Source organism: Heptranchias perlo, chromosome 3, assembly GCF_035084215.1.
Source record: "Heptranchias perlo isolate sHepPer1 chromosome 3, sHepPer1.hap1, whole genome shotgun sequence".
Lineage (NCBI taxonomy): Eukaryota > Metazoa > Chordata > Chondrichthyes > Hexanchiformes > Hexanchidae > Heptranchias > Heptranchias perlo.
This window is the reverse complement of record NC_090327.1, coordinates 2969973-2995896: the sequence shown is the minus strand read 5'-3', so window position 1 is coordinate 2995896 and position 25924 is coordinate 2969973. Positions and strand designations below refer to the sequence as shown.

The following is a 25924-nucleotide window of genomic DNA, read 5'->3' as shown; positions in this document are numbered from 1 at the left end:
CTTGGTGCCACACTCGGTCAAATGCTGCCTTGATGTCAAGGGCAGTCACTCTCACCTCACCTCTGGAATTCAGCTCTTTTGTTCATGTTTGGACCAAGGCTGTAATGAGGTCTGGAGCCGAGTGGTCCTGGCGGAACCCAAACTGAGCATCTCCAGAGCAATTACGTCCTTCCTGTAATGTGGTGACCAGAACTGTGCACAATACTCCAGCTGTGGCCTTAGCAGCGTTTTATACAGTTCCATCATTACATCTCTGCTTTTGTATTCTATACCTCGGCTAATAACGGAGAGCATTCCATATGCCTTCTTCACAACCTTATCCACCTGTACTGCCACCTTCAGGGACCTGTGCACATGCACTCCAAGGTCTCTCACTTCCTCTACCCCTCTCAACATATTCCCGTTTACTGCCTATTCCCTTTTACTGTTTGCCCTCCCTAAATGCATTACCTCACACTTCTCCGGGTTGAACTCCATTTGCTACTTTTCCGCCCACTCCGCCAAAAACCCATTGATATCTTCTTGGAGTCTACAGCTGTCCTCTTCACTATCAACAACACAGCCAATTTTTGAGTCATCTTCAAATTTGCCACTGGAAACGGATTTCCATTCACAAAGACATCCATCGACTTTTACCCTTTGTTTCCTGTTACTGAGCCAATTTTGGATCCAATTTGCCACATTTCCCCGTATCCCATGGGCTTTTACCTTTCTGACCAGTCTGCCATGTGGGACCTTGTCAAATGCCTTACTAAAATCCATATAGACAACATCCACTGCACTACCCTCATCAATCCTCCTTGTCACTTCCTCAAAGAATTCAATCAGATTTGTAAGGCATGACCTTCCCTGAACAAATCCATGCTGACTATCCCTGATTAAACCATGCCTTTCCAAGTGACAGTTTATCCTATCTCTCAGTATTGATTCTAATAGTTTGCCGACCGGCCTATAATTGTTCGGCCTTTCCCTCCTACCCTTTTTAAACAATGGTACTACGTTTGCAGTCTTCCAGTCCTCCGCTACCTCCCCTGTATCTAGTGAGGATTGGAAAATGATCCTCGGAGCATCCGCTATTTCCTCCCTGGCTTCCTTCAATAGCCTAGGAAACAATCCATCCGGCCCTGCTGACTTATCAACTTTCAAGGATTCCAGTCCCTCTTGTACTTCCTCTCTTGTTATGTTTTCCTTATCCAATATTTCACACCTCTCCTCTTTAATTACTACGTCCGGATCATCCCTTGCCTTTGTGAATACGGAGACAAAATATTCATTTAAAACCCTACCCACATCCTCTGCTTCTACACAAGTTACACTTACATCCCTGACAGGTCCCACCTTTTCCTTAGCTATCCTCTTGTTCTTAATGTACTGATAAAACATCTTTGGGTTTTCTTTAATCTTACTAGCTAATATTTATCCTGCTCTCTCTTTGCTTTCCTTATTTCCTTTTTTACGTCATCCCTGTACTTTCTATACTCCCCTAGGCTTTCTGCAGTATTTAGTTTTCTGTGACAGTCATAAGCTTTCTTTTTCTGCTTTATCTTGCCCCGTATACTTCTAGACAACCAGGGGGCTCTAAATTTGCTAGTGCCACCCTTTTTCTTTGAGGGGACGTGTCTGCATTGTACCCGTAGAATTTCACTTTTTGGTGCCTCCCGCTGGCTTGCCACTGATTTCTCCTCAATTAGTTGTGTCCAGTCCACTTCTGCCAAATCATCTCTTAGTTCTGTAAAATTTGCCTTCCCCCAATTTAAAACATTTACTCCTGATTTAACTCTGTCCTTTTCCATAATAATGCTGAAACTAACTGAATTGTGGGCACTATCCCCAATATCCCCACTCTCATTTCACCCACCTGCCCATCTTCATTTCCCAGGCCTGAATCTAGAATTGCATTCCCTCTTGTTGGGCTTGTCACGTACTGGCTAAAAAAGTTCTACTTAAAATAAATTTCAAGTGCATTTTGCTGATTAGTTCACATAAAAATATTCAGGGAAGGTCATGCCTTACAAGTCTGATTGAATTCTTTGAGGAAGTGACAAGGAGGATTGATGAGGGTAGTGCAGTGGATGTTGTCTGTATGGATTTTAGTAAGGCATTTGACAAGGTCCCACATGGCAGACTGGTCAGAAAGGTAAAAGCCCATGGGATACAGGGAAATGTGGTGAATTGGATCCATAATATATTTTTCATAGTAATTTGTTTCTATGACTGAAACAGTGGGAAAAGAAAAAAAGTATCAAGTCTGACATGTCAGTTCTGGGTTTCTGCTCTAACAGCCTGACTGAGAATAGATTGATTTCGCCTGTTCATGTGGGGATAAAGACTGTGGAGAAAGGAGAATTGAATCAACCAATCACCAGAAATGTCCAGGTAATCCTGAAATCTTGTCAATGAAAAAATCTTGGAGGCACCTCAGGGATGTTTGATTTGAAATATAGCTCAAATTTAAAATTCTCATTCTCGTGTTCAAATCCCACCACGCACTCGCCCCTTTCTATCTCTGTAATCTCTTCCAGCCCTACAACCCTCCGAGAACTCTGCGCTGCTCCAATTCTGGCCTTCAGTGTATCACCGATTTTAATCGCTCCACCATTGGTGCCTGTGACTTCAGCTGCCTAGGCCCTAAGCTCTGGAATTCCTTTCCTAAACCTCTCTTCCTCCACCTCCTCCTTTTTTAAGATGCTTCTTAAAACCTACCTCTTTGACCAAGCTTTTGGTCCTAATATCTCTTTATGAGGCTCGGTGTCAAATATTGTCCGACAACACCTTGAGACGTTTTGCTTTGTTAGAGGCGCTATATAAATGTAAATTGTTTTTATGTCAGTCAATTTACTGGGGTCAGGGTAATTTGAATATGTTGGGTGGGCTTCTGGCATGATTCCTGCATGCGTTGAGGAGCTCACCTCAGGATAGGGAGGGAGATCACTGCTGCAAAAAGTGCTAAAAACAAGGTTGGTGAAGATAAACTTATGTTCAAGTTTTGATTTGTGGAAGCAAGTGGCTCATTTCCTGGCAATTCCACTCCTCTTTGAGACGCTGATGAATGCCCGATGTTCCAGTCACCGCCCCCTGTTCCAGTCACCAATCAATTACTGCCGATTACGCTGCTTGATTGGGCTGATTGATGGGAAGTTTTACGTTGGGGTTTATGCTAGTGAGTTTGAGCAGTAACTTGAGTGTAACTTCATCTCGGCAAAACCGGCGCAGTGTTCAGTACATCCTGGCCGCATTTTGCAGATTGCGGCCCTCGTGCAAACTCCACGCCCAGATGTTTAACACTCCTACGTTTCCAACAGGGCTTTGTATCACAATGTTGAAAAATATCCCCATTAATGTACAACCAACGAATTAAATGGCTACTTACTGGAATGGGTTTTCTGGGTTCTTTATGTTGCAAGTGTCAGCGTGACCATTGCAAACACACCGACCACCAACGCTGATGTCCTTGATGCTGTAATAATACTGAGAAAACGATAATTACTGGACATTATCTTCATTCCTTTTATTGTCAGGAAAGAGGACTAAATTGTTAATTTACTACCAATAAAAAGAAAGGAAATTTACAGTACACTGCTATTGTACAGCTTATTAAGGAACTGATCACTGAAAATAAAAATGACATAAATAGCTTCGCTTTTGAATCTAACCCAAAATGATGGGAAGAAAATCTCTCTCTGGTACAACAACAACTGTATATAGTGACTTTCACATTGAAAGTAATCCCAGGAGACAAGCATGGTGCAGGGGGTGAAGATATATATCTGTGGGGGTCTGCCAGTGTTCCATGGGGTCGGCTCATGTTATAGCTTTTTAAGCATGGAGATGTTTAATTTGGAGTTGGTGGGAAGGAGCTTGTGCTGTCAGTTGTTGGAGGGGCATAATCTGGCCTTGGTTTAGAAGCGAACCCAGTTTGGTGATGTTTTTGTCATCCCAAATTTGGTAGCCAACTGTAAAGAAATAAAATGTAAGCCTTATATTTATACAGCTCCTTTCAAGACCTCAGGACGTCCCAAAGTGCTTTACATCCAATGAAGTACTTCTTTTTTAAGTGTTGTCACTGTTGTAATGTAGGGAAACGCAGCAGCCAATTTGCGCACAGCAAGATCCCACAAACACACAAACAGCAATGTGATAATGACCAGATAATCTGTTTTTAGGTATTGGTTGGGGGTTAAATATTGGCCAAGACACCGGGGAGAACTGTGTTAATTGCTTCTAGCAAATGCCCACTGTGCCACATTAGGAAGAAGGCTGACAGGCCTTAAGGAATTTCTAAGGAGATGTTGGGGGCGTAATTTCCATCATCAGGATCTGGTTAATAATCAGGCAGAGCGAATTGCCTGCCTGTTGTGGAATCCATACAATTTTCATCCCAAAGGTCACCCAGGTATGTGAAGGTGAAAATTACTTCTATGGTGCACAAACCTTTGTAACAAATTATTAAGCTGGCAACAAGAAGCTTAATCATTGGAATCCTTGTCTTGACAACTATAACAACCTGGTCTAACTGAGCTCCAAATTCCTCTCAACAGCAATTTTGGACTGTTCTGGAAACTGGAGGTAAGTGAAGGCTGAGCAGCACTCACTAAATCGCTGTGTAGTAACTTGAATATCACTGGTGTTTGAGAGTTCCTATAGAGCAATTTCCAGGCTTGTAATTACTTGTTGATTAAGCAATGTCAGAAGCCCCCAAAAAGTCTAATAGCTAAAGAAAGAAAAGGAAGTCTTTCACAAACTCAGAATATCCCAAAGCGTTTTACAGCCAATGAAGTACTTTTTGAAGCGTAGTCACTGTTGTAATGTAGGAAACGCGGCAGCCAATTTGTGCACAGCAAGATCCCACAAACAGCAATGTGATAATGACCAGATAATCTGTTTTAGGTTACCAAATGAGCTGATGTTGGTTGAGGGATAAATATTGGCCAGGACAACTTCCCTGCTCTTCTTCGAAATAATGCCTGTGGGATCGTTCACACCTACCTGAGAGGGCACCTCTGAGAGTGTGGAACTCCCTCAGTACTGCACTAGAGTGTCAGCCTAGATTTTGTGCTCAGATGTCTGGATTGGGACTCACAACCTGCTGACTCAGAGCTGACAGTGCTACCCGCTGAGCCACAGCTGACATCTAACAGCTAATGAGTAAAGCATAAAATAATACCACTTCTCACCACCAAAACATCATTACTTTAGTTCCCCTGCATCAAATTACAACCAAATATTTTCAGACCCATAACCTTAAATGAAAGCATTCCCTTCTATTTCTGAATCGAGTCAGCTCTGTACCTACCCTTCGAGTGACCGTGGGATCCCTTTGTGTCTTGGATATCAGATGACCCAGTAGCGTGTTGGTCCTAAGAAATCGAAGCCTGATATTTGTAGCCTTTGTGAATTCTCTTAAAACAGGAGAATCATTGAAGTTTGTGACTCCTGGACGACCGTTCACCAACGATATAACAATCTAAGGAAAATGTTGTCATTAGAAGATAGCACAAGTTTTCTGTGTAGAACTAATGGTGGATTAAGCAAGTCAGTTTTAACTCAAATAATAGAATCATTCGGCCCATCGTGCCTGTGCTGGCTCTTTGAAAGAGCTATCCAATTAGTCCCACCCCCCTACTCTTTCCCCATAGCCCTGCAAATTTTTCCTTTTCAAGTATTTATCCAATTCCCTTTTGAGAGTTACTATTGAATCTGCTTCCACCGCCCTTTCAGGCAGTGCATTCCAGATCATAACAACTCACTGCGTAAAAAAAAACTCCTCATCTCCCCCTCTGGTTCCTTTGCCAATTATCTTAAATCTGTGCCCTCTGGTTACTGACCCTCCTGCCATTGGAAACAATCTCTCCCTATTTACTCTCCCAAAATCCTTCATTTGTAAACAATTTTACAACACCAAGTTATAGTCCAACAATTTTATTTTAAAATCCACAAGCTTTCGGAGGCTTCCTCCTTCCTCAGGTGAATGTGGAAATGAAATCCTCGAACCTATCGCATTTATAAATCACAGAACAATGCCTGGTGATTACAGGTAGTCTTTTCAACTGCCTGTTGCCAAGGCAACCAAACTGTTCAGACAGATAGGTGTACAGGGAACCCCCAGCTTCTGTCGCGACACTACAGACTTCCTACAAAATATCAGTACCCACGGACCAGTTGAACCAGGAACACTTCTCACCACGATGGACGTCTCGGCACTATACACCAGTATCCCCCACGATGACGGCATCGCTGCGACAGCATCAATACTCAACACCAACAACAGCCAATCTCCAGACGCCATCCTACAACTCATCCGCTTCATCCTGGATCACAATGTCTTCACCTTCGATAACCAGTTCTTTACCCAAACACACGGAACAGCCATGGGGACCAAATTCGCACCCCAATACGCCAACATTTTCATGCACAAGTTCGAGCAGGACTTCTTCACTGCACAGGACCTCCAACCAACGCTATACACCAGATACATCGACGACATTTTCTTTCTATGTACCCACGGCGAAGAATCACTGAAGAGACTACACGATAACATCAACAAGTTCCATCCCACCATCAAGCTCACCATGGACTACTCCTCAGAATCAGTTTCTTTCTTGGACACACGAATCTCCATCAAAGACGGGCACCTCAGCACCTCACTCTACCGCAAGCCCACGGACAACCTCACGATGCTCCACTTTTCCAGCTTCCACCCTAACCACGTCAAAGAGGCCATCCCCTATGGACAGGCCCTACGAATACACAGGGTCTGCTCAGACGAGGAGGAACGCGATGGACACCTACAGACGCTGAAAGACGCCCTAGTAAGAACGGGATATGACGCTCGACTCATCGATCGACAGTTCCGACGGGCCACAGCGAAAAATCGCATAGACCTCCTCAGAAGACTAACACGGGACGCAACCAACAGAGTACCCTTCGTCGTCCAGTACTTCCCCGGAGCGGAGAAACTACGTCATGTTCTCCGCAGCCTTCAACATGTCATCAATGACGACGAACACCTCGCTATGGCCATCCCCACACCTCCACTACTCGCCTTTAAACAGCCACCCAACCTCAAACAGACCATCGTTCGCAGCAAATTACCCAGCTTTCAGGAGAACAGCGTCCATGACACCACACAACCCTGCCACGGTAACCTCTGCAAGACATGCCAGATCATCGACACAGATACCACCATCACACAAGAGGACACCACCCACCAGATGCATGGTTCATACTCCTGTGACTCGGCCAACGTTGTCTACCTCATACGTTGCAGGAAAGGATGCCCCAGAGCATGGTACATTGGCGAGACCATGCAAACGCTGCGACAACGGATGAACGGACACCGCGCAACAATCGCCAGACAGGAGGGTTCCCTCCCAGTCGGGGAACACTTCAGCAGTCATGGACATTCATCCACCGACCTTCGGGTAAGCGTACTCCAAGGCGGCCTTCGAGACACTCGAAAACGCAAAATCGTCGAGCAGAAATTGATAGCCAAGTTCCGCACCCATGAGGACGGCCTCAACCGGGATCTTGGGTTCATGTCACGCTACACGTTACCCCACCAGCGAACAAATATTATCTGTTTTTAATATAACGGGTCAATTGCTGTCTTTTCCTCCCGGATGTTTCTAGTCTCTGCCTCTCTCGCTCTGTTTTTTTAATTGGCATCTCCACATCATCTGTTTTTTTTAGTTCTGGCCGTTGGTATATTCGGTGGCCCTGTAGGTAACACCTATCTGTCTGAACACTTTGGTTGCCTTGGCAACGGGCAGTTGAAAAGACTGTCTGTAATCACCAGATATTGTTCTGTGATTTATAAATGCGATAGGTTCGAGGATTTCATTTCCACATTCACCTGAGGAAGGAGGAAGCCTCCGAAAGCTTGTGGATTTTAAAATAAAATTGTTGGACTATAACTTGGTGTTGTAAAATTGTTTACAATTGTCAACCCCAGTCCATCACTGGCATCTCCACATCAAAATCCTTCATAGCTTTGAACACCTCTATTAATTCTCTTCTTGTATAAATAATTAACTTAAATATAGCTTTAGTCGGCTTCTACACAGTTTTACGATGTATTACGACTGCAGCATCAACAACAGATTCATTTCATTATTTTTTGTTCTTTTCTTTAACTCTGACTGCAGATGTCTAATTATTTTGAACTCCCACATTGGTGGCCCGTAAAACGTCTCATTTTAGTATACAGCATTAAGCTGGTCCATGAACAGTGCTTCTTGATTCCAGTTCAGCCTCTTACTTCGCCATTTTCGAGGGGTAAAATCCGTGAATATTCTGTAGTGCAGACGACATCATCATCTCTTGTAATCCGCCCATGGGCTCTTGTTCCGAATAACACTTCGCAATCACGCTTGGAATCTGGAAAGTAAATTGAGCCAAACAGCAATTAACACACCTTGTTAAAACTCTTGAGATTTATTTGTAATAACTTGACGTCTAACACTTTGTGAATCCTATTCCCATAGCCGATGTGCCTCACGTTGAGTGTGATTAGCATGCTCTGCTTGTCAGATACTAAAGGCGTGCAAATTTGAGTTCCTGGCAGAGTTTGTGCTGGTAATGGAAGCCTGATGGTGCAAAACTTGATCGAAACACACTGAGCTGACCAGGGCAAGATACAGATCGTTAAACAATTAGCATAAGTTCCCAGTACAGCTTCGGCCTTGTGCTGTCAGCTCATCAATCAGGAGATGCAGAAAATCTGGCTTGCAGCTCAAATTTAAAGGGATGCACCGACTTAAAGGTAAACGGTTGCATGTAGGGGCAAATATTTGTTTCAGCATTCGTAAAGGTTCAAAATGGATTTTAAATATTTTTCAGGGGAGAAGTGCAGGCAAGAATAAAGTGAAAGGAAACCCAATGACGAGTCATCAAATGGACTCTATCCATAAGTGACAGAGCAGTGCAGCAACAACAATAACAACATGCATTTATACAGCGTCTTTAATGTAGTAAAACGTCCCAAGGCGCTTCACAGGAACGTTATCAAACAAAATTTGACACCGAGCCACACAAGGAGATATTAGGACAGGTCAAAGAGGTAGGTTTTAAGGAGCATCTTAAAGGAGGAGAGAGAGGTAGAGAGGCAGAGAGGTTTAGGGAGGAAATTCCAGAGCTTAGGGCCCAGGCAACTGAAGGCACGGCCGCCAATGGTGGAGCGATGAAAATCGGGGATGCACAAGAGGCCAGAATTGGAGAAGCGCAGAGAATCACACAATAATAGAATTATACAGCACAGCAGGAGGCCATTCAGCCCACTGGATGTGTGTTGGCTCTATGAATACAGCTATCTGCTGCCCTTTCCCACAGCTTTATAAATTTTTATTTTTCAAATATTTATCCACTTTCCATTTAAAAGCTTTTCTGGATTCTGCTTTCACTGCTATTCCATGTCCTGATGTGGAGATGCCGGTGATGGACTGGGGTTGACAATTGTAAACAATTTTACAACACCAAGTTATAGTCCAGCAATTTTATTTTAAATTCACAAGCTTTCGGAGATTTTCTCCTTCCTCAGGCAAATGTTTACATTTGCCTGAGGAAGGAGAAAATCTCCGAAAGCTTGTGAATTTAAAATAAAATTGCTGGACTATAACTTGGTGTTGTAAAATTGTTTACAATTCCATGTCCTAACAACCCACTGCGTAAAAAAAATTCTCCTCGCCTCTCCCTTCATCCTTCATTGTCTGTGAAGCACTTTGGGACATGTTGAGGCTGTGCCCTTTAATTACAGACGCACTGATCATTGCAAATAGTTTCTCCCGATTTACTTTATCAAAACCTCTCGTAATTTTGAATGCCCCTGTTAGATCTCCTCTTGGTCTTCTATTTTCTAATGAAAAGAGTCCCAGCTTCTCTACTTTATCCTCATAACTAAAGCCTCTCATTCCCAATCTCAATGAATCTCTTCTGCACCCTTTCCATGGCCTTGACATCCTTCCAAAGCTAAACGACCAAAACTGGACATAGTGATCGAAATGTGACCTAACCAATGATTTGTCTAGGTTTAATGTTACTTCTTTGCTTTTGTGCTCTATATCCCTATTTATAAAACCAAGCATCCCATATGTTTTTTTTAAACTGCTTTATCAATTTGGTCTCCCACTTTTAAAGATTTGTGTATCTGAACACCTATCTGCTCCTCTTTGCGAAGCTTCATCGTTTAGTGTGTATGTCCTCTTCTCCTTTTCCTTATTTCCAAAATGCATCACATCACATTTTTCTGCATTAAATTTCAGCTGATATCTTTCTGCCCAATCTGCTAACTTGTCCATATCCTCCTGAAGTTACTTACAGTCCTCTTCACAGGCAACCGGGCTCCCTATTTTTGTCTTATTGTGCTTCCTATACCCAAGTCCAGATCATTTGTATATATTGAGAAGAGTAATGGCCCGAACACTGACTCTTGTGGGACACCACTGTTTACATCTCTCCAATCCCAAAATAATCCATTAACCATAAATCACTGTTTTCTGTCCTTTAACTAACTTCCTATCCATGTTGCCACATTCCATTTATCACAACATGCCTTGAAAATGGGCCAATTCCTCCTGCGTTAACGACGAATGTTGTGATTAATGTGCAAATCGGCCAGCAAGTTCAGGGGATTAAGAGATGCATCGTGAGTTGTGAATCTCCAGAACTTGCTGGTCGACTTCTGCCGTTCTGCCGTCTGCTTCGCACAAACGGCATTTCGCCCTTAGCCTCCCCGTTATTTTTAAGAACTCGCTGGATTTGCACATTAATTGCCCATTAAACTCACCACAGAAAGTTAGGTTACGTCGTTACATAGGTCAGGATTTTGACCCAGAGACGGGAAAGGGGCGGGGGGGGGGGGGTGGAGTCAAATCGCGTACGGGAAATCCAGAAGTACGGGTTTCCCAGATGTCCTTACGATTTAGACGTATGGACGTCTTTTATTTTTTTTGTCGGTTTGCCATCCGAAGAGGACGTGAAAGGGTAAGTCTTCAGGTAAGTCTTAGATTGTATGGATGGGGGGAGTGGGCATGGGGAGGCATCGGTGGGCATGGGGACATAGGTTGGCATGGGGGCGCCGATGGGCATGGAGGCATCTGGGGGCATCGACTGGAATGGGGTCGCCAATGGGCATTGGGGTCACGGGGGAGGGAAGTCAGTCATCAGGAAGGTGAGGTCAGTCATCGAAGGAGTCAGTCATGGAGGGAGGGATCGGGGGTCAGTCACCTGGGGTCAGTCACTGAGGGGGGGATGGGATCGGGGTCATCGCGGTGGTCCACGGTTATTGTGGGGGGGTCTGGGTTCATTGGGGGGGGGTCCGCAATTGTTTGGGGGGGATCGGAGATCAGGTGGGGGTGGTCCGCGATCATTTGGGGGCATCCGTGATTGTTGTGGGAGGGTCCCGATCGTTGGGGGGTCACTGCAGGTAGGCTTGTTGGGCCTGGGGAAAGCACTCCTGCTCCTCCAGGCTCACAAGCTGTGCCAGAATGGTACTCACCTGCAGTTTCGGGCCTTCTCGCCTCCTCTCACGTGGTGTGAAGGAGAAGGTCTGGGAATCCTGGCCCCCAGGGATTGCAATCGCAAAACCTTTCATAAATGGAGGACTGTAGCCTCCTTGAAAGGTTTTAGTGACCAATCCGCCTCCTGGAGGATTTTGGTCACCAGCCCCTCGTCCCGTCCCGATGAAAACCAGAAATGGACGGGTTGGGGGCGGGTCTGAAATTGTTGCAATTTTCAATACCCCCCGCCCTCAATCCAGTTTTTCACAGTTAAAATTCTGCCCATAGATTCTACAGCACAAAAACAGGACATTCGGTCGAACTGGTCCATGCCGGCGTTTATGCTCCACACGAGCCTCCTCCCACCCTATTTCATCTCACCCGATCATCATATCCTTCTATGCCTTTTTCCCACATGTGCTTATCTAGTTTCCCCTTAAATGCATCTCTGTCATTTTTTAAAAATTCGTTCACGGGATGTGGGCGTCGCTGGTGAGGCCGGCATTTATTGCCCATCCCTAATTGCCCTCGAGAAGGTGGTGGTGAGCCGCCTTCTTGAACCGCTGCAGTCCGTGTGGTGACGGTTCTCCCACAGTGCTGTTAGGAAGGGAGTTCCAGGATTTTGACCCAGCGACAATGAAGGAACGGCGATATATTTCCAAGTCGGGATGGTGTGTGACTTGCAGGTGGTGTTGTTCCCATGCGCCTGCTGCTCTTGTCCTTCTAGGTGGTAGAGGTCGCGGGTTTGGGAGGTGCTGTCGAAGAAGCCTTGGCGAGTTGCTTCAACTACTCCTTGTGGTAGCGAGTTCCACATTCTTACCACTCTTTGGGTAAAAAAGTTATTCCTGAATTCCCTATTGGATTTATTGGTGACTATCTTATATTTATGACCTCTAGTTTTGGACTCCCCACAAGTGGAAACATTTTCTCTAATCTACCCTATCAAACCCTTTCATAATGTTATAGACCTCTATCGGGTCATCCCTCAGCCTTCTCTGTTCTAGAGAAAAGAGCCCCAGCCTATTCAGCCTTTCCTGATAGGTGTAACCTCTCAGTTCTGGTATCATCCTTGTGAATCTTTTGCCTGTACCCCTAGATCCCTTTGCTCCTCTACCCCATTTAGATTCTTATTATCCAAGCTGTATGTGGCCTCCTTATTCTTCCTACCCAAATGTACCACTTCACACTTATCTATATTGAAATTAATTTGCATTCATTTAGGGCTAGTAATTAAGAGCGTAAGTACCCTTTAACAATGTGATAATTGTTAATGCAATGCCAATCAATCTCTCCGGCCCAGAAAGTGAACAATTTAAACTATTCAGTCTCATTCCTCCACGTGGTAAATTCTTCCTAGAGATTTTAAAAACGTCAAATTTTCCTTTCTGTCTCTTTTTTTCTCTTTCTCTTAATCCAATCTTTCTTTTCCCTCTCTTTATTTCTCTTTCAGTACCTGATCTGACTCTAATTCACCCTATACCCTTCTCAGTCGTCCCTCTGTTTATTGCTCAATCCTTAAATCTCATTGGTGAAGGAGATAGACTGTTGGTCCCATCGTTCACTGAGGTCCCGGTCGCCCCGTTGCCCTCGCCGTGCCCGTTACCAGCTCGCTCTTCCAGCAAGTTACGGCGCAAAAGTCTTTCGAGCTGAAGGGTGCAGGGAAATGTCTAACTAATGGCGCGCGCTGCGAGATGCCTCACTCCAGCAAGGTTTGGGCCAATGTCTATGCTAAAACATTAAAGAATGTGATGTAATCACTGCATATTTATTAAAAAATAATCAACAGCCTTTTGTCCAACTTCATTAACATCACGGAAAGGTTCTCTAACTTGAGCATTAATAAGGTTGCAACTGACCATCATCCAGCAGATTTCCAATTCTAATATTAGAACAATGCTGGTACTGTACAAACCATAGTTACAAATCAGTATTCTGTGCTCCGATGATGGAAAGTGTGCTGAAACATGTCTAGTTCCTAACAAACCAAAGGAGAAGAGAGGGATCGCAACAAAGGGCCAATTATCCTTCATCTGTGCTATCAAGGATTCCAGTAAGTTAGTTGCACTATCCGACTCTAAAACTTCCTGGGTCTGACCAGCTGCTAATATGCATAATAGTAATGTTAATAACTAGAGATTATTGCCAATAAAAAGGCTGGGAAAATGTCCTCATATAAGGTCCTTGTATAATTAAAAATAACTACAATTTTCTCTGCCATGGTACTCTTGATTTTTTTTATAGTTTTGTCTAGACTGCATTAACGAATCAAATTAATTTGCATTCTTCTACGATGAAAGAACGAAAAAGAGCTTGCATTTATATCGCATGACATCAGGACATCCCAAAGTGTTTCACAGCCGATGAAGCACATTTGAAGTGTAGTCACTGTTGTAATGTTGGAAACGCTGCAGCCACTGTACGAGTCACCCTGCGCCATCTTGTGCAAGTGGCCATTATTCATGCATGAGCTTTGACGGTAAGTTTCAGCAGGCCATTCAAACAGGGTCATCACAGCAAATCAGATCCTCTCCTCACTCAATGCCCACAGGGGTCACTCAATAGTGATCACACGACAGCGGGTGGAGGGGCCTGATTTTCCCTTCCTAACCTGTAACACTGAGGACAATTGTAATGCTGCTTTCGCTGCCCTGGCTAAGTTCAGATAGCTCAGCACTGACCAGGGATTGAATCCTGTGGCCATCCTGGTCTGCATTTGCTCAACCACTCATTTGATAAACCTGCGAGCCACTGGGGAAATCACAACAGTATTATTTTAACAAATAAAATGTTTACACTAGTAAAGAGAAGGGTAAAAGTTTTACTTACACTTAAAATGGTCCCACAAACAGCAATGTGCTAATTTACTGTTAATAGGAAATTAATAAAAAACAATGGAAACTGAAGATGTCATATAAAGAGGTGCCATTTGCTCCCATACATCTTACTCATCATGTTAATGACCATTTAAAGGGGAAATGTGATTATCGTATGCAATGTTTGTTTAACAGGAATAAATCACCTCCTTCAAAGAGCTGGCACAGGCACGATGGGCCAAATGGCCTCCTTCTGTGTTGTGAGATTCTATGATTCTTTAATGGGAAGGTTTTGCTAGTCAATGAGTAAGTTTACATTATGAGGTTCTACAGTATCAGGGCCTGCAAACATGACCTGCCTCCTCCAATTCTAATCAATCTTGAAGCCATTAACACATGCCCCTTTTCAGTGAAATTTGCTACACACACAAAAATCAAATCTATTGCAGGATTATATAGAATCATAGAATCTTACATCACAGAAGGAGGCCATTCAGCCCATCGTGCCTATGCCGGCTCTTTGAAAGAGCTGTCCAATTAGTCCCACTCCCCTGCTCTTTCCCCAGAGTCCTGCAAATTTTTCTTTTTTAAGTATTTATCCAATTCCCTTTTGAAAGTTACTAGTGAATCTGCTTCCACCGCCCTTTCAGGCAGTGCGTTCCGGATCAGAACAACTCGCTGCATAAAAAAAATTCTCCTCATGTCATCTCATATTTTGAAGCAGTTTTATAGGCAGGATTCAATATTAAGAAAAGAAACTTGAATTCACACTTTAAGGAAACTTCTAATTTGTAACAGCAACAAGAAAGCAAACTAAAATCCTGAGATGTAAAACTAGTGAGACTTACGAGCAAAGTACTGCCAAGGGTTGTAGGTTCTTCCAAAGTCAATGGATCTTTCAAGGACCCAAAGGTCAGGACGTGGAGAATTAGCAAACTTGATAAGAACATAAGCTACATGGAAGAGCTGTTAAGAAGACAAAAGTATTCATTAATATTAATACAAGTGCAGTAAAAATATTCACATTGATAGATCAATTTTCCAGAATTTTGTGATTGTAATATGTACTTTCATCATTTTTATATCTGAGTTTTTCTGAGATTTCGAACTGAAAGAAAGAATAAGTTAAAATAAATCCAATTCACAATCCACTGACTTTTTTTATCAAACTGGGCGATTACAACCTATTCCGCAGGAATGGAACGATTCAATTAGAAATTTTCAGTTTCTGGATGACATTTGCCTGTTATGGAGTTACGTTCCTATTACGTTCCTGACAGTATTAGTCAGTATCCTTAGCTCTGGAGTACATTGACCCAGATTTTGCTGGACTGGGGCATCTCGTGGCATGCCCCATGAGCTGGACCGTTTCCCTCATCCTTCACCTCAAACATTTTTTTGGGCCGCAAATTGCTGGAAATGCGAGCTGACAACAGGGCATCTGGGACCTTGATGAACAATGGGACCAACAGTCTATCTCCTTAATGAATGAGATTTAAGGATTGAGAAAGGAACAGAGGAACAATGGAGAAGGAAATAGGGTGAATTAGAGTCAGATCAGGTATAGAAAGAGAAATAAAGAGATGGAAAGAAACATTGGAGTGAGAGAGAGAGAAAAAAAAATAGACAGAAAGGACAATTTAACATTTTTAAAATCACTAAGAAGAATTTACTACCTGCAGGAATGAGACTCAACAGTTTATATTGTTCCCTTTCTGGGCTGGAGAGATTGATTGGCATTGTATTAACAATTATCACATCATTAAAAGGTACTTACCCTCTTAATCACTACCTTAACTTTCTGCAGCAGGTTTAATGGCCAATTAATGTCATGGCCCAGCTAGTTCTTAAAAATAATGGGGAGGCTGAGGGCGAGTGGCCGTTTGTGTGAATTGTGTAATTTAGTGCAGACTTTTATATTTTCATTTAAAATGCACTCAAATTGCAATAATTCAAACTACTGAACAGTATTTTTTCTAATTTTTTAAGGCATCTTTTATGCTCTAATTTCTTACTGCAGAATGTAGGTTTGTTTAATTATTACTTCTGTGCAGTACTGAGGGAGTGCTGCACTGTCGGAGCTGCCGTCTTTCGGATGAGACGTTAAACTGAAGCCCTGCCTGCCCCCTCAAGTGGACGTAAAAGATCCCATGGCACTATTTTAAAGATGAGCGAGGAGCTCTCCCTGGTGTCCTGGGGCCAATATTTATCCCTCAACCAACATCACTAAAACAGATTATCTGGTCATTATCTCTTTGCTGTTTGTGGAACCTTGCCGTGTGCAAGTTGGCTGTTGTGTTTCCCTACATTACAACAGTGACTACACTTCAAAAGTACTTCATTGGCCATAAAGCGCTTTGGGACGTCCTGTGGTTGTGAAAGGTGCTATATAAATGCAAGTTCGATCTATCTTCTATCTATCTATTACTACTACCAAAGGTTCATATTTTAACACAACTACAATGATTTTCATTTTGTTTTCTGTTGTGTCCCCTATTAATGCTTTATTTACATGAGATATATTTTCTCAGCGTTGGGAAGGGGAGAGTGAGGCACATCATTTTAATGGGTTCCTCGGATAAAACGATTTTATATGTGAGAGTCCTTTTGTTTTCTATTCCTTGGTGCCTGTCCCTGATGGAATGGAAGAAACTCATATTCTATTACATGGGCTTTTTGAGAGCAAACACAGATCCCACCATTTTGTAACACAACTCATCATAGAACGAGTTGCCTTTTTCCTGAATTTGTGTCTGTCTTATAGTTTTATGGGAGTGGAGGGAAGTTTCTGTAAGAAAAGCGTTTTGCAGGCCTTCTGTTAAGATTGCTTAAACCTTGTTTCGATAGTACGACCTTGATGAATAGCAAGTAATGACATACACCATCCTTATCAGCATGTTTAAAGAATGTGCAGGAGTAAGCAGATGGCTGGTTAGCTTGGAGACAGAGAGAATGATTGATGCAGGCTCAAGGTCCAGCAGAACTAATGTGATTGCATGTATATAAGTCAAGATGTAAAGCATGTATGTTAGAACGTTCTCAGAATGAGATTGGATCGCTCAAGTGTTATCACAAGGACCTTTGGAAACTTGTCGGTGTTCAGCTTTGCCAGGTTGTATCTCAACATCTTATTTAGTATATTATAATTGTACTTGTAGTATCATAGTAGGATACAGCACAGAAGGTGGCCATTCGGACCATCATTGGTAGAGCTATCCAATTAGTCTGACTCTCATGCTGTTTCCCCATGGCCCTGCAAACCTTTCCTTTTCAAGTATATATCTAATTCCCTTTTGAAAATTATTACTGAATCTGCTTCCACCACCCTTTCAGGCAGTGCGTTCCAGATCATAACAACTCGCTGAGTAAAAAAATGTTGCCTCTGGTTCTTTTGCCGATCACCTTAAATTGGTATCATCTGGTTACCGACCCTACTGCCACTGGAAACAGATGCTCCTTATTTAATCTATCAAACCCGTTCATGATTGTGAACACATCTATCAAATCTCCTCTTAACCTTCTCTGCTCTAAGGAGAACAATCTCAGCTTCTCCAATCTCTCCACATAACTGAAGTCCTTCATCCCAATTACTATTCCAGTAAATCTCCTCTGCACCCGTTCTAAGGCCTTGACATCCTTCCTAAAGTGTGGTGCCCAGAATTGAACACAATACTCCAGCTGAGGCCTAACCAGTGTTTTATAAAGGTTTAGCATAGCTTCCCTGCTTTTGTACTCTCTGCCTCTATTAATAAAGCCCAGGACCACACATGCTTTTTTAACAGCTTCTCAACTCGTACTGCCACCTTCAAAGATTTGTGTACATACACCCCCAGGTCTCCCTGTTCCTGCATCTCCTTATAATTGAACCCTTTAGTTTATATTGTCTCTCCTCATTCTTCCTACCAAAATGTATCACTTCACACTTCTCAGCATTAAATTTCATCTGCCATGCGTCTGCCCATTTCACCACAAAATCATAGAATCATAGACAATTTACGGCTCAGAATGAGGCCATTCGGCCCATTGTGTCTGCGTCGGCCGAAAATGAACCACCCAGCCTAATCCCACTTTCCAGCAGTTGTTCCGTAGCCTTGTAGGTCACGGCACTTCAGGTGCACATCCAAGTACTTTTTAAATGAGTTCAGGGTTTTTTTTTATTCGTTCATGGGACGTGGGCGTCGCTGGCGAGGCCGGCATTTATTGCCCATTCCAAATTGCCCTTGAGAAGGTGGTGGTGAGCCGCCTTCTTGAACCTCTGCAGTTCGTGTGGTGAAGGTTCTCCCACAGTGCTGTTAGGAAGGGAGTTCCAGGATTTTGACCCAGCGACGATGAAGGAACGGCGATATATTTCCAAGTCGGGATGGTGTGTGACTTGGAGGGGAACGTGCAGGTGGTGTTGTTCCCATGTACCTGCTGCTCTTGTCCTTCTAGGTGGTAGAGGTCGCGGGTTTGGGAGGTGCTGTCGAAGAAGCCTTGGCGAGTTGCTGCAGTGCATCCTGTGGATGGTACACACTGCAGCCACTGTGCGCCGGTGGTGAAGGGAGTGAATGTTTAGGGTGGTGGATGGGGTGCCAATCAAGCGGGCTGCTTTGTCCTGGATGGTGTTGAGCTTCTTGAGTGTTGTTGGAGCTGCACTCATCCAAGCAAGTGGAGAGTATTCCATCACACTCCTGACTTGTGCCTTGTAGATGGTGGAAAGGCTTTGGGGAGTCAGGAGATGAGTCACTCGCCGCAGAACACCTAGCCTCTGACCTGCTCTTGTAGCCACAGTATTTATATGGCTGGTCCAGTTAAGTTTCTGGTCAATGGTGACCCCCAGGATGTTGATAGTGGGGGATTCGGCGATGGTAATGCCGTTGAATGTCAAGGGGAGGTGGTTAGGCTCTCTCTTCTTGGAGATGATCATTGCCTGGCACTTGTCTGGCGCGAATGTTACTTGCCACTTATGAGCCCAAGCCTGGATGTTGTCCAGGTCTTGCTGCATGCTGTATGCGGGCTCGGACTGCTTCATTATCTGAGGGGTTGCGAATGGAACTGAACACTGTGCAATCATCAGCGAAAATCCCCATTTCTGACCTTATGATGGAGGGAAGGTCATTGATGAAGCAGCTGAAGATGGTTGGGCCTAGAACACTGCCCTGAGGAACTCCTGCAGCAATGTTCTGGGGCTGAGATGATTGGCTTCCAACAACCACGACCATCTTCCTTTGTGCCAGGTATGACTCCAGCCACTGGAGAGTTTTCCTCCTGATTCCCATTGACTTCAATTTTACTAGGGCTCCTTGGTGCCACACTCGGTCAAATGCTGCCTTGATGTCAAGGGCAGTCACTCTAACCTCACCTCTGGAATTCAGTTCTTTTGTCCATGCTTGGACCAAGGCTGTAATGAGGTCTGGAGCCGAGTGGCTCTGCTGGAACCCAAACTGAGCATCGGTGAGCAGGTTATTGGTGAGTAAGTGCCGCTTGATAGCACTGTCGATGACACCTTCCATCACTTTGCTGATGATTGGGAGGTACCCTTTCAGGCAGTGACTTCCAGACCCCCACTACCCACTGGGTGAAAAAAATTTCCTTAGCTCCCCTTTAATCCTTCTACCAATCACTTTAAATCTATGCCCCCTAGTTATTGACCTCTCTCCTAAGGGAAATAGGTCCTTCCTACCCACTTTCCCTAGTACCGTCATAATTTTGTGCACCTCAATTAAATCACCACTCAGCCTCCTCTGTTCCAAGGAAAACAACCCCAGCCTATCCAATCTTTCCTCATAGCTAAAATTCTCCAGTCCTGGCAACATCCTCGTAAATCTCCTCTGTACCCTCTCCAGTGCAATCACATCTTTCCTGTAATGTGGTGACCAGAACTGTGCACAGTACTCAAGCTGTGGCCTAACTAGTGTTTCATACAATTCTAGCATAATCTCCCTGCTTTTATATTCTATGCCTTGGCTAATAAAGGAAAGTATTCCATATGCCTTCTTAACCACCTTATCTACCTGTCCTGTTACCTTCAGGGATCTGTGGACATGCACTCCAAGGTCCCTCACTTCCTCTACACCTGTCAGTATCCTCCCATTTATTGTGCATTCCCTTGCCTTGTTTGCTCTCCCCAAATGCATTACCTTACACTTCTCTGGATTGAATTCCATTTGCCACTTTTCTGCCCACCTGACCAGTCCATTGATATCTTCCTGTCGTCTACAGCTTTCCTCCTCACTATCAACCACACGGCCAATTTTTGTATCATCTGCAAACTTCTTAATCATGCCCCTACATTTAAGTCCAAATCATTAATATATATCACAAAAAGCAAGGGACCTAGTACTGAGCCTTGTGGGACCCCACTGGAAACAGCCTTCCAGTCACAAAAACACCCGTCGACCATTACCCTTTGCTTCCTGCCACTGAGCCAATTTTGGATCCAACTTGCCACTCTCCCTTGGATCCCATGGGCTTGTACTTTTTTGACCAGTCTGCCATGTGGGACCTTGTCAAAAGCCTTGTTAAAATCCACGTAGACTACATCAAATGCAATACCCTCATCGACCCTCCTTGTTACTTCCTCAAAAAATTCAATCAAGTTAGTCAGACACGAAATTCCCTTAACAAATCCATGCTGACTGCCCTTCATTAGTCCATACTTTTCTAAGTGACAGTTTATCCTGTCCCTCAGAATTGATTCCAATAATTTGCCCACCGCCGAGGTTAGACTGACTGGCCTGTAATTACTCGGTCTATCCCTCGCTCCCTTTTTAAACAACGGTACAACGTTAGCAGTCCTCCAATCCTCCGGTACCACGCCTGTATCCAGTGAGGACTGGAAAATGATGGAAAATGAAAAGAGCCTCTGCTATTTCCTCCCTTGCTTCTTTTAACAGCCTGGGATACATTTCATCCGGCCCTGGTGATTTATCTACTTTCAAAGCTGCTCATCCCCTCAATACTTCCTCTCTCACTAAGTTTATCCCATCCAATATTTCACACTGCTCCTCCTTAACTACAATGTCTGCATCGTCCCTCTCTTTTGTGAAGACAGATGCAAAGTCTGTTAGCAGTCTGCCTATGTCCTCCTGAAGCCTATTACTATCCTCACACTGTTTACCAGACTTCCAAGTTTCGTGTCATCTGCAAACTTTGACATTATGCTCTGTATACCCCAGTCCAGGTCATTAATATATAGCAAAAAAAGCAGTGGTCCTAATGCCAACCCCTGGGGAACACCACTGTAAACTTCACTCCAGTTTGAAAAACAACCATTCACCACTACTCTCTGCTTTCTGTCCCTTAGCCAATTTTGTATCCTCGTCGCCACTGTCCCTTTAATCCCATGGGCTTTAATTTTGCTAATAAGTCTATTATGTGGTACTTTATCAAATGCCTTTTGAAAGACCATTTACACATCAACCGCACTACCCTCATCAACCCTCTACATTGCTTCATCAAAGAACTCAATCAACTTAGTCAAACATGCTTTTCCTTTAGCAAATCCGTGCTGATTTTCATTTATTAACCCAGACTTTTCCAAGTGCCAAATCATTTTGTCCCGGATTATTGTCTCTAAAAGTGTCCCCACCACTGATTTCAGGTTGACTGGCCTGTAATTGTCGGATTTACCCCACTCCCCTTTTTTGAACAGGGGTGTAACATTTGCAATCTAAAAGTCCTCTGGCACCGCCCCCATATCTAAGGAGTATTGGAAGATTGTGGCCAGAGACTCCGCAGTTTCTATCCTTACTTAACCTAGGATGCATCCCATTTGGACCACATGACTTTTCTATTTTGAGTACTGCCAACCTTTTAAGTACCTCCTCTTTATAAGAATGTAAGAACATAAGAAATAGGAGCAGGAGTAGGCCATAAGCCCCTTGAGCCTGCTCCAACATTCAATAAGATCATGGCTGATCTTCTACCTCAACTCCACTTTCCTGCCCTATCCCCGTATCCCTTGATTCCCTCAGTGTCCAAAAATCTATTGATCTCAGTCTTGAATATATTCAATGACTGAGCATCCACAGCCCTCTGGGGTAGAGAATTACAAAGATTCACAATCTTCTGAATGAAGAAATTTTTCCTCATCTCGGTCCGAAATGGCTGACCCCTTATCTTGACACAACGATGCCCAGTTCTAGACTCTCCGGCCAGTGGAAACAGCCTCTGTTTTCGATCTATTTTTTAATTTTATCCTATCCAATGTCGCTACGACTCCCTCCTTTACTGCTACATTGGCAGCATCCTCTTCTCTAGTGAAGACCAATGCAAAATATTCATTTAGTACCTCAGCCATACCCTCTGCCTCCATAAGAAGATCTCCATTTTTGTCCCTAATCGGCCCCATCCTTCCTTTGACTACACTTTTACTATTGATATGTTTATAAAAGACTTTTGGGTTCCTTTTATGTTAGCCGCTAATCTATTCTCATTCTCTCTCTTTGTCCCTCTTGTACCATTTTTTAGATCTCCTCTGTACTTTCTGTGTTTAGCCTGGTTCTCTATTGTATTCTGAACCTTACATTCATCATAAACCTCCATTTCCTGTTTTATTTTCATTTCTATCTCTTTAGTCATTCAGGTGGGCGGAAAGCTGGTGGTCGGATATTGGGCTCTCACTTTCTGCCTCGCCCGGTTTTTCTTTCCATTGATTTCAGTGGGACTGAAAGTCGGGCCGGGCATTTAATGGGTGGCTGTTTACTGCCCACTCCCAAAGAATAAATTGGCCCCAGTATCTCGGGATAAAACAATGCCTTGAAAGCTGGCACAAATGAACAGAGTGTTAACACCCCATCTTTTAATGTCCCTCAGCAAGTTTCATATGTAGAATGTGAGCTACATACTGACAGGGCTCTTTCATCTCAATAGTCTTCAGGATCCAGCAAGATCTACAGAATCTGCTGAAATTTCTTGCCTTTATCGTTTTACTTTTTGGCAGAAGAAAGCAGACACATTTTGAAGATATTGGATGAGTCGTTCAGGTAGACATAAAAATCCCACTGCACTATTTGAAAATGAGCTGGCAATTTCTCCCAGTATCCTGGGCCAATATTTATCCCTCAAGCAGATTAAATGGTCTTTTAGCGTTTGAGTTGGAAAGTCATAGGTGCAAGCCCCAAGACTTCAGCACACAATCTAGGATGACATTCTAGTGCAGTGCTGAGGGAGTGCAACATTTTCAGAGGACCCATCTTTTGGAAAGGATGTTAAACTGAGACTTCTACATGCGCAGATGGGTGTAAATGGTCCCATGTGTAGGGTTTTGTTTAACTCTTTCTTTACTGCTTTACCCAGAGGTAAGGATCAACTGAGACGGAAAACTTTTCTAAATAACCGGTTTTATTGACATAAAAACACAACAGTTATATCACCTTAGTCAACTGTGGCTCAGTGGGTAACACTTTTGCCTCTGAGTCAGAAGGTTGTGGGTTCAAGTCCCACTCCTGGGACTTGAGCACATAATCCAGGCTGACACTCAAGTGTAGTACTGAGGGAGCGCTGCATTGTCGGAGGTGTCGCATTTCAGATGAGACGTTAAACCAAAGCCCCGTCTGCCCTCTCAGGTGGATATAAAAGATCCAAGGCACTATTTTGAAGAAGAGCAGGGGAGTTCTCCCTGGTGTCCTGGCCAATATTTAGCCCTCAACCAACATCACTAAAAACAGAGGACTAAAAGAGGTGGCCATGGAAATAGTGGATGCATTAGTTGTCATCGTCCAAAATTCTATAGATTATGGAACAATTCCTGCAGATTGGAGGGTGGCAAATGTAACCCCACTATTTAAAAAAGGAGGGAGAGAAAACAGGGAACTACACACCGGTTAGCCTAATATCAGTAGTGGGGGAAATGCTAGAGTCTATTATAAAAGATGTGATAACAGGACACTTCGAAAATATCAACGGGATTAGACAAAGTCAACATAGATTTATGAAAGGGAAATCATGTTTGACAAACCTACTGGAGATTTTTGAGGATGTAACTGGTAGAATAGATAAGGGAGAACCAGTGGATGTGGTTTATTTGGATTTTCAGAAGGCTTTTGATAAAGTCCCATATAAGAGGTTAGTGTGCAAAATTAAAGCACATGGGATTGGTGGTAATATACTGGCATGGATTGAAAATTGGTTAACAGACAGGAAACAGAGAGTAGGAATAAACGGGTCGTTTTCGGGGTGACAGGCAGTGACTAGTGGGGTACCGCAGGGATCAGTGCTTGGGCCCCAGCTATTCACAATATATATCAATGATTTGGATGAGGGAAACAAATGTGATATTTCCAAGTTTGCTGATGATACAAAACTAAGTGAGATTGTGAGTTGTGAGGAGGATGCAAAGAGGCTTCAAGGCGATTTAGACAAGTTGAGTGAGTGGGCAAATACATGGCAGATGCAGTATAATGTGGATAAATGTGAAGTTATCCACTTTGGAAGGAAAAACAGAAAGCCAGAGTATTAGTTAAATAATGATAGATTGGGAAATGTTGATGTACAAAGGGACCTGGGTGTCCTTGTACACCAGTCACTGAAAGCAAATATGCAGGTGCAGCAAGCAGTTAGGAAGCAAATGGTATGTTGGCCTTCATTGCAAAAGGATTTGAGTACAGGAGCAAGGATGTCTTACTGCAGTTATACAGGGCCTTGGTGAGACCACACCTGGAGTATTGTGTGCAGTTTTGGTCTCCTTACCTAAGAAAGGATATACCTGCCATAGAGGGAGTGCAGTGAAGGTTCACCAGACTGATTCCTGGGATGGCAGGACTGTCGTATGAGGAGAGATTGGGTCGACTCGGCCTGTATTCACTCGAGTTTGGATGAGAGGGGATCTCATTGAAACATATAAAATTCTGACAGGGTTAGACAGACTGGATGCAGGGGAGATGTTTCCCCTGGCTGGGGAGTCCAGAATGAGGGGTCACAGTCTCAGGATACGGGGTAGGACATTTAGGACTGAGAGGAGGAGAAATTTTTTCACTCAGAGGGTGGTGAACCTGTGGAATTCTCTACCACAGAAAGCTGTGGAGGCCAAGTCACTGAATATATTTAAGAAGGAGCGAGATAGATTTCTAGACAGAAAAGGCATCAAGGGTTATGGGGAGAGAGCGGGAATATGGTATTGAGATAGAGGATCAGACATGATCATATTGAATGGTGGAGCAGGTTTGAAGGGCCGAACGGCCTACTCCTGCTCCTATTTTCTATGTTTCTATCTGGTCATTATCACACTGCTGTTTGTGGGAGTTAGCTATGTGCAAATTTGGCTGCTGTGTTTCCTGTATTACAACAGTGACTATACTTCAAAAGTATTTCATTGGCTGTAAAGTGCTTTGGGACGTCCTATAGAAATGCAAGTTCTTTCTAACTTGCTGCATTTTATATCTTTATACCTGATTTTGTAAGTAAATTTGATTAGTTGACTTAACCTATCAAATCTCTGCTCTGCTTTCCATCTATATGAAGTGTATGTGGGAGCATTACACAAGACTAGGCTAAATACAGTAGCATTACCACAATTAGTCGCTAATCTCAGATCCATGTACTCTGCAGGTTCAGAAAGCAAAAACAATGCAGATTTCCGATTGTAAGAGGTGCAGTGTGTTTAGAAGAACTGTCATCAGACAGATCAAGAAAATGATG

The 25924-nt window shown here is 43.5% G+C and overlaps 1 protein-coding gene across 2 annotated transcripts in view; it reads right to left on the bottom strand.

Annotated features, from left to right (window-relative positions):
* The window catches only part of lama3 (laminin, alpha 3), a 440498-nt gene that overhangs the window by 314333 nt on the left and 100241 nt on the right, over window positions 1-25924 (bottom strand). For both annotated transcript variants that reach the window (XM_067977687.1, XM_067977691.1), the window contains exons 3-6: window positions 15154-15271; window positions 8258-8376; window positions 5294-5464; window positions 3371-3468 (exon numbers count right to left, since the gene is read on the bottom strand). In XM_067977687.1, the coding sequence (XP_067833788.1) occupies window positions 3371-3468; window positions 5294-5464; window positions 8258-8376; window positions 15154-15271 (506 nt within the window). The remainder of the gene's footprint in view (window positions 1-3370; window positions 3469-5293; window positions 5465-8257; window positions 8377-15153; window positions 15272-25924) is intronic.